Here is a 9,463-nt window from a genome sequence, read left to right as displayed (position 1 = left end):
ATGGTTAAATTATAAAGATTTTTTAAAGGGTGTAAAGACAAGGTTGTGAGACTAAAAAGACAGGTAAATTAAACCAAATAAATATAACGGAAAGGCTCAGTTTACACTAAAGTAAACAGTGATATATTGTTTTTGAATAATCACAATTTCTGTATTGTTATAATATAATAATAAAGTTGGAAGGGACCTTGGAGGTCATAGAGTCCAACCCCCTGCTCAGGCAGGAAACCCTACACCATTTCGGACAAATGGCTGTCCAGTCTCTTTTTGAAAACTTCCAGTGTTGGAGCATTCACCGCTTTTGGAGGCAGGTTGTTTCACTGGTTAATTGTTCTAACTGTCAGGAAGTTTCTCCTTAGTTCGTTTTTTTAAGCCAGGGTTTACAAACCAGGAGGAGAGACATACTGCTCCCAACACTTAATTTTCCACAAAGTTTTAAATACCTGGTTCCTATCCAAAGCCTTGAGTTAGGATGGTGTTTGAGCCTCTTTTTAATTTTTAGTTCTGTCTTCTAGTCAACTGTATTTGTGTGTGTGTGTGTGTTATTTCCTTTTAAATTTTTTATTTCAAGCTGTCCAGAATTGCTATTGAGTAGAACAGCTTTGAAACTGAAATAATAAATAAAAATAATCTCAGTACAGGGTCAGAGTGAAATTTTCCTTCTGGTTCCTAAAAAAAAAAACTTCGCTCAGCTAGCTGTCTTTGATTCAGAAGTTGTTTTAGGAATTTCTATTTCTGTCTCTCTTTTCTCTGATGTGGAGTTTGAAAAACCAGACAGCCACTGGCACTTCAGGAAAAGAGTGCAGGAATGGGATTGCCATCTTCAAACCTCTGTTTTGCACTTGGTTATTTTCCTAGGAATCCAGCTATCAGCTAAGAGATTGCCCCTTCAGTTTTCCCAGGTGCTTTTCATTATGGCAGAATTTATGGAAAATGACCCTGGAATGTCATTAACACAGGGATCTTCAAACCTGGCCCTTTTATGACTTGTGAACTTCAACTCCCAGAATTCCTGGCTGAGGAATTCTGGGAGTTGAAGTCCACAAATCATAAAAGGGCCAAGTTTGAAAACCTCTGCTTTAATATATGGGGGCTTCCTCAGATAGCTATGATTGCCACCATTATGAGGAAAGAGAAAAATAGGAATAACCACTTTACAAAGTATTTCTTGAAGTTCCAGTAATCAGGGCACTCAAAGAAACGTTTTATAAGTAAGCACCAATGCTACTTTTCAAAGTCTTATTCTTCATCAGATTTCAGTTATATTAGCAAAAGACAATATTACCTGTATCACAGCTCTGGGCATTAAGAAAGAATCCTTCCAGTTTTCTATAGAACATCTGGAACCTGACTGATAATGTCTGAAGTTTGGTTTTGCCATTCTGTTTTACAAAGAAGAAAGTTATCCAGATTGTTGACAGAGGGCTTTGAAGTTTTACTTTGCTGTTGATTTACCTGTTAACTACTTTGTTTTTACGTATAGTAGATAAAGGATAGGCCAAGTGGGTTGTAAATAGATGTAGAAGTTTATAAATTGTGAGCCTGCTTCACAAGGGGAGAAACTAATATTGTTGCAGTATATTTATCAGTAATCAACCAGGGGAGATAATATATATATATATATATATATATGTATATGTGTTTTTGTCTTTTATCCTTTTTACTGCACATTTTTAAATGTTTTGTCTATTTTTGTTTTCCTTTTCTGTTTATATTTTGAGGGTGGTTGGAATTTGTATTTTAACTTTTGAAATAAAATAAAAAATATGTTTAAAAAAATGGTGGCATTTCCAGTCCCAATTAGCATTGTTAAGCAAGGACTATTTGAAATCTTGGAGTCTCAGAATAGTTTGAAATTTCAGCTTATTCAGAACATCTCAGTATATTTTGTCTATACTCTTATTGATTGTTTTCTCAATTACAGGTTTGGCCGTGTGGAAATTCTCTCAGGTTTTATTAACGGCCTTTTTCTCATGGTAATAGCTTTCTTTGTCTTTACTGAGTCGGTGGCCAGACTGGTTGATCCTCCAGATATAGATACAAATATGTTGACTGTAAGTTTGTAACTTTGTTTTCTATTATCTTTAAAAATATTGCTCTAAAGCATTTTTAAAATTTAATAGAAACAGGATTCACTTTTCCAAGCATTTCTGATCCTGTTAACGTTCATAGAAGTTTCCTATGACAATGGAAATAAGTCACAATTAGCTGGCCTCAAAATTTTCAACCTTAAATATTTTTAAAGGTACTTTTCCTTCAGAGAAAAAGTGGCTAGAAGAGTGTAGAACTCAAGTCAGCAACTCAGAAAGCCTTTATGTGCCAGAGCCACTGCCATCCTACTATTTTTATGTAGCAATAACACTGAAGTGTCTGTAAATGGGCATAAAGTATCATGATTTCATCTTTCTTCATAGCAAAAATGGGCAGTGTTATTCTGTTGGTAGTGGCAGAGAAAATGCAGTTGTTTATTGCCATTTTCTCCTTTTGGAAATAAAAACAAAACCTAGTGTCTTGTCATTGCTTCAGTAAAAGGATTCAGAATTGTGCATTCTCAAGATGAAAGTTGGGAGAGAATTATGTGAATAGTAAAAGAAAGAATACATGTCTGTTTATGTGTCCGTGACCCACCTAATCTAATTGCCTTCTCTCAATAAAGACTAGGGGGCTATTAATAATCAGCCTCTTTCAAGTAATGTATAATAATAAAATAATCTATTATTCTTCATTCCATGTATGCAATGGTTGCCCTTCTTAAACAAAAATAAATGTAAGGTATAACTTGATTCCACCTAATCTTTTCTGTTCAGGCTGAACTATATATTATGATAACTACCTCAGGTTTCCCCTGGTTAAAGGATTCTGTATAATAAAAATTAGCAACTGCTTCACAATTTGCTAAATTCCATCTTCTGCTTTGTACTAAAACCTGGAACATAAGAAGGTTAGCAGATGGCACAATGATTCAGTGGTAGATGGAATCTAATCTGCATTTCTCTTATGGCCTGAATTTAAATTACTTCTGAAATAGAAAGCGATTTAGCTGCATCCGCCTTTACAGAACGCAAGGAATTTTGTTTAATGACATACAATCAGTGCCAACATTAGGCTTTTATATCAGCGTCAGGGCAATTTGTGAACTTCTTGAATGGTTGCTATTTAATTTTTTCATATTTTTCAGTGTGTTGCTGTTTTTGTATTTAGTCCTATATTGTTTGTTTTGTTTGTTTTAATGATGTTTTTAACCCACCTTAACACTACTTGAGGCATTGTGATTAGGTGGCCATTGTAAATCAAATGAATGTATCAATCAGTCAAGCCTGACTGTTGGTCCACTGCTTTTAAGAGTTCTCAAGGGGTACATTCATATATCATTTAGATAGTTAAAGGAAATTAGCTGATTCCAAATCATAATTAGCATCAAACTCTGATTAATATTAACAATGAACATATACATGGCTAAGGAATTTCATACATAGCACTACTGTAAACATAACAGTCTTGCACTCTTCCATCTGTTTCTTAGTTGTGCAGAGTGAAAGATTGTATGATTCTTTATTCCTGAGAATTGCATAACATTACATTACATGATGCTAAGTTTCATCAGCATCATGATTCTCTGAATACAAAACCTATTATTTGTGTTGCAATATATTCATTCTATTTTTATTGAATCTATAGAACCAACTCCAGTGGAGGATAACAACTTGGGGAAGTTGCTTTAGGCTGGGTTCTTTGTTTTCTTAGGCATAGTTAATGGTATTAAATAAAGTACAAAGATTTCTTTGTTCTCCTTCATGCAGCCTGTTTCAGTTGGAGGACTGATAGTAAACCTTGTTGGTATCTGTGCCTTTAGCCATGCCCATTCCCATGGGCCTTCTCGAGGAGGATGCCATGCACATGAGCACAGTCATTCCCATCACAGCCATGGTCATGGCCATGGCCATTCCCACAATGACTATGGGCACACTCATAATCATGGACATGGCCATGGATCGTTAGGAGGCAACATGAATGCCAATATGAGAGGTAAGTAGAAAACAATGGATTTTTTATGAGTTCAGTTTTTATTTACCATATAATGACATATAACAGGGGTCCCCACCCCCCGGTCCATGGACCAGCACCGGGCCACGGCATGCCAGAAACTGGGCCAGACAAACAAAGCCCATAAACGGGATGCAAGCAGTACATGAAACCACGCCCCCTCCGGTCCGCAGAAAAACCTCTCTCCACGGAACCAGTCCCTTGGGGACCTCTGACATCTAAGATAATATAAGGAAAGGCATCCGTCAGGAAGGGCATCCAGCCAGTAAACACTCAGCTCCATTCAGTCTCCCAGTCTCTACTCTGAATTAAGGGATTATAGGGTTGTAAAAGGTTTTTTTTAATCACATATAAAAATAAAGGCTTTGGCAAACCCCTTTGGATTGTGGGTTTTTTTTTCTTGTTCAGTTCTTGTCATCTTTGCTACTTTTTATTCTTTATTTTTATTTCTTACTGTTTTTTTTATTTTACTTGTGATCTGCCCATAGTTATTGGGAGTTGAGTGGCATACAAGTGTAATAAATGAAGTTTTTTAAAAAATAGATCATGAAAGTATTTTAGGATATTAGGTTTTTAAATCTGATACAAATTGATTGGAGTACTTGATAGGAGTACTTATCTGTATTGTTCATACCACTAAACTGCTACGGGTATTAATGAATTGTGTTTCCTTCCCACTCCAGGAGTATTTCTACATGTCTTGGCAGATACCCTTGGCAGTGTTGGTGTTATCATATCAACAATTCTCATTCAACAGTTTGGATGGTTGATAGCTGATCCACTCTGTTCTCTATTTATTGCTACATTGATTTTTCTCAGTGTTATCCCTCTACTAAAAGATGCTTGCCAGGTACTCTTGTTGAGACTGCCTCAAGAACATGAAAAAGATCTGCACATGGCTTTAGAAAAGGTTAGTAGTAACATTGCCTATAAATTCATACAAATTAATTCTTTGGAGTAGCATTACTGGTTATCCTGCTTTGCTTTTTTTTTTTACAGATCCAGAACATAGATGGTGTCATCTCCTATAGAGATCCTCACTTCTGGTGTCACTCTGCAAATGTAGTGGCAGGCACAATACATATACAAGTAATGTCAGAAGTAATGGAACAGAGAATTATACAGCAGGTAGCTTAGTATGTTCATTCTTTGTGAATCCTCAGTTCTTACACCTATGACTTTCTCTAGACTAGTGAAATGTCAAGTCACTAATAGTACAACCAAATGTTATGTCTAATAAGCTAAAAAGCACCTTTCTGATAATATCTTCTGAAAGTTGTTCATTGTCTTCAGTTAATAGAATGTTTAAACTGATGGATAATTTTAACATGTCTGGCATATAACTTCCCTATGTGTGCATTGTTGAAGGTAATCATGGTCTGGGGATTATTCATTTTCAAAGTTATTTCCAAACATCCAGAAGTTTCTAACAGGTGTAGCAGTGATGACTATTAGATGAGACAGACATGGAACTGTGGAGCACTTTTCCCATTTTATGCATTTTTTAAAAATTAAGTATAATACATATGTCATTTGCTTAGTGCATTTATTTTTCTATTCTTACCTCATTAAAAAAATTATGCCGAGATTTATCAGTACAACTTTGCAGAGTTCCAATAGGAATGGGGAAATTAAATTCATTTCCCTGTTGTTTTTCCAATTTTGCTTGAAATTGTAACATCTTGGGCACAATGTGCTTTCACTGTACATTTTGTGCATATTATACCAATAGAAAAAGTAGAATCCCAGGTTAGACTTGCTGAGATAAATCATTCCTGTGCTGCCTAGAAAAAAAGCTTTTAAAGGAAATATGTTTTTCACATGCAAAAGATTTACAATGTAGGTGATAGAGTAGTATTTCTTGCCTAAGAACAGTTGTCTTGCTTAGATCTTCAGAGAGAGTTTTTCTGAAAAGTTGTTGTTAGTTGTAAAGTCGTGTCTGACCCATCGCGACCCCATGGACAACATTCCTCCAGGCCTTTCTGTCCTCTACCATCTTCTGGAGTCCATTTAAGCTCACACCTACTGCTTCAGTGACTCCATCCAGCCACTTCATTCTCTGTTATCCCCTTCTATTGCCCTCAATCTTTCCCAGCATTAGGCTCTTCTCCAGTGAGTCCTTCCTTCTTATTAGGTGGCCAAAGTATTTGAGTTTCAACTTCAGGATCTGGCCTTCTAAGGAGCAGTCGGGGTTGATCTCTTCTAGGACTGACCGGTTTGAACGCCTTGCAGTCCAAGGGACTTGCAGGAGTCTTCTCCAGCACCATAGTTCAAAGGCCTCAATTCTTTTGTCCTTAGCCTTTCTTATGGTCCACCTTTCACAGCCATATATTGCAACTGGGAAAACCATGGCCTTGACTATACGCACTTTTGTTGGCAGGGTGATATCTCTGCTTTTTAGTATGCTGTCTAGATTTGCCATAGCTTTCCTCCCCAGGAATCTTTTAATTTCTTGGCTCCAGTCCCCATCTGTGGTGATCTTGGAGCCCAGGAAGATAAAATCTGTCCCTACCTCCATTTCTTCCCCATCTCTTTGCCAGGAATTGAGAGGGCCGGATGCCATGATTTTGGTTTTCTTAATGTTGAGTTTCAAGCCAACTTTTGCACTCTCCATCTTCACCCGCATCAAGAGGCTCTCTTTAGTTCCTCTTCACTTTCTGCCATTAGAGTGGTATCATCTGCATATGTTAGGTTGTTGATATTTCTCCTGGCAATCTTAATTCCAACTTTTGATTCATCTAGCCCTGCCTTTCTCATGATGTGCTCTGCATATAAGTTATGTGATATCTGAAAACTTAATGTTTGTATTTTACTGTTCATTTTTTGTTTAGGTATCAGCTGTTCTCAAAGATGCTGGGTTTAACAATTTGACTATCCAGGTGGAAAAAGAAGCTTATTTTCAGCATATGTCTGGCCTTAGTACAGGGTTCCACGATGTCCTTGCAATGACAAAACAAATGGAATCCATGAAGTACTACAAAGATGGTACTTACATCATGTAATTTGGAGTTCACATCTGTCGATTTCACTATCTTCATTATTTCATCAAGAGAATTTGCACATAGATGGATTTATAATCCATATATATATGGATTTTAGACAAACTGTTATGTACCTTTAAAGCCAGATCAAGAGGTTTATAAAAAATGTGGGACACCTAGAACATATGCTGTATATGTGGAAATAATGGCAATGTAAAATATTGTATTTGGTGTCTTATTAAACTGATTTTGGTATATGAATGTGGATGAGCACAAATGTATTGTACACTTTCCCCAAAGAGGAATAATGAAAAATTCTCTTCCATTGCAACCTAAAATTGTTTTCATAAGCTTTGAAAAGGAAATTAGCAGACTCCATAAAAATAGTCTTCAAAATTATTTTGAAGCTTTGCTGCTGTATGTGTATTTTTACACATTGAGTGCAAATATTTTTAAGAACATTAAATACAAATGTACATTTTTATATTCCATTTCTGTATACAATCCTATTTTCTAAGGATGGCTTTTTTAGATGAAGGAAAATAGATTCTGCTATAGAAATACTGTCAGCTGAATTAATTTTTTTTAGAAGAAAAAAAAACCCTGCTAACCACAAATCAGGGAGGGAAACACTTTTTTTTGCACTTCTGTGTTCTTTAGTTTGAACCACTGTAAAATAAATACTTTATATTTTTTATAAATATCTAGTGAAATTATTGTATAAGCTACAGGTTTAAAATTAGAAAAAAAATCAGTGACAATTGAGTTTTCTGTCTTGAGTCATTTGTCTCTTATTATAGTAATCAAGATAGAAAATGATACAGTGAGTTGAATTTTCGGTAGAATTTTAAGGAGCTATAATGTTCCTCTAAAATGGCAAAGAATATTTAGACATTCAATACCTGTTATGGCAACATATATTAAAACAAGCAGAATAGGTGATGGAGAGGTTAGAAAGAGAACATAGGGAAGGATGTGTCTTCATTTCAGATGTAACAAGAATGAGATCATTAAGAGATTAATTTCCCTTAAGTATTATTGACCCTTTTAGTATTTCAAATAATGGAAGCAGTTGTCCATATGTATCAGTTAAAAATTGATCTTAAATGTCCCCCTTTTTAAGATAATGAACCACATTTCTGCTTAATATGATGCAGTTTGTCTTCCCTAGCATTCTAAAGCTATGAACGTTGAACAAATATGTAGACAACATTATGTCTGTGTTGAATCTGCTTGTATTGTCAACCTTTGAATGCCAAAAAAAGATATTTAGCACAATCCAGCACTTTTAAGTTCCATTCTGTGTTAAAATGAAGAATACAATACTTAAATGGATGTGACAAATGTAAATAAAGTTTCTAAGAGTCCAACACAATATTTTGGTAAGCAAACTGAGTGATTATAAGCCAAGCCATTACAGCAGATGGCACCATCTACCAAACCTGATTCACCACCACCACGGCCATAGCCCAGTTGGACCTGAATGAGAAGAAATCCAATGAAGTGGACTAGGCTGGAAAATTAAGTGTCTAAAAGCAAACACTGACAAGCACTTTGATGTTGCTGTTAATAAAACTATATGAATACTTCTATAGCGTTACTAGAAATCAAACTCAGTTTGAAGAAATCTTTTGACCAGCAGGATAAAACTTCAATATGATTATTACTTGTTTCTATTCAAACTGGATGAAGTGTTTTGTCCCAGTATGATGTCCTTCAACAGTTTTATTATCTAAATTCTGTGAAGATGTTTTTCCTCAGTCAGTTTTTCTTTTATGTGTTGGCCATAGCTACACAAGACCCATTGAGGTTTGATAACAGCCTTAAACAGCCTAACATTCCCCCACAACTACAATTCCTCAGCCAATATAACCATTGCTTATTGGAAACATACTGTAAGTAACTGCTTCAATAGCTCCATAAAAGCAGTAGCAGTTTAATGGCATCATAAAATCAACAGGTGTCATACATTAACAATATGGCAGATACTACCAAAGGCTTTTAACATTCCTAAATTTTGAATCCTATCTTCACCTGGGAATAAGCCAGCCTGAAGTTTACTTATGAGGAGACATTCCTGGGATTGTGCTGTTTGTTACCTGGAGACTTTAAATATCATTACCTTTTAACATTAGGACAATTAGTTTTTAATCACATAAAGGCACATATATAATAGTGAAATGATATCAAGATGTTATTGATCAATAAAACCTACAAATATCTGCCTTGTATAGATTTTGGTATGAGAGTATTACTGTTTGCCACTAATTCTTTCACCATTCAAATAGAAGAGACTTAAGATGCTCAATATGTTTCAATTGAAGCCTGTAACTGACCCAATAGCTTATCTCTCGGCTTAACATACACCATTGCTGAGACAGTAAAATTCCTGGCTTTTGTATATAAGTAACCTTTATGTGAAAATAATAAATATCCAT

The 9,463-nt window shown here is 35.5% G+C and overlaps 1 protein-coding gene across 1 annotated transcript in view; it reads left to right on the top strand.

The window, feature by feature from the left end:
• Window positions 1-8,395, top strand: part of SLC30A5 (solute carrier family 30 member 5) — a 79,053-nt gene extending 70,658 nt beyond the window's left edge. The window contains exons 5-9 of the mRNA XM_015829939.1: window positions 1,925-2,054; window positions 3,801-4,026; window positions 4,728-4,954; window positions 5,044-5,172; window positions 6,876-8,395. Of these exons, the coding sequence (XP_015685425.1) occupies window positions 1,925-2,054; window positions 3,801-4,026; window positions 4,728-4,954; window positions 5,044-5,172; window positions 6,876-7,046 (883 nt within the window). The 3' untranslated portion in view covers window positions 7,047-8,395. The remainder of the gene's footprint in view (window positions 1-1,924; window positions 2,055-3,800; window positions 4,027-4,727; window positions 4,955-5,043; window positions 5,173-6,875) is intronic.
• Window positions 8,396-9,463: the final 1,068 nt, after the last annotated feature.

The sequence above is a fragment of the Protobothrops mucrosquamatus genome, unplaced genomic scaffold (assembly GCF_001527695.2).
Source record: "Protobothrops mucrosquamatus isolate PMUCROS unplaced genomic scaffold, P.Mucros_1.0 scaffold_239, whole genome shotgun sequence".
NCBI classification, from domain to species: domain Eukaryota; kingdom Metazoa; phylum Chordata; class Lepidosauria; order Squamata; family Viperidae; genus Protobothrops; species Protobothrops mucrosquamatus.
This window is presented reverse-complemented; position numbering and strand designations above follow the sequence as displayed.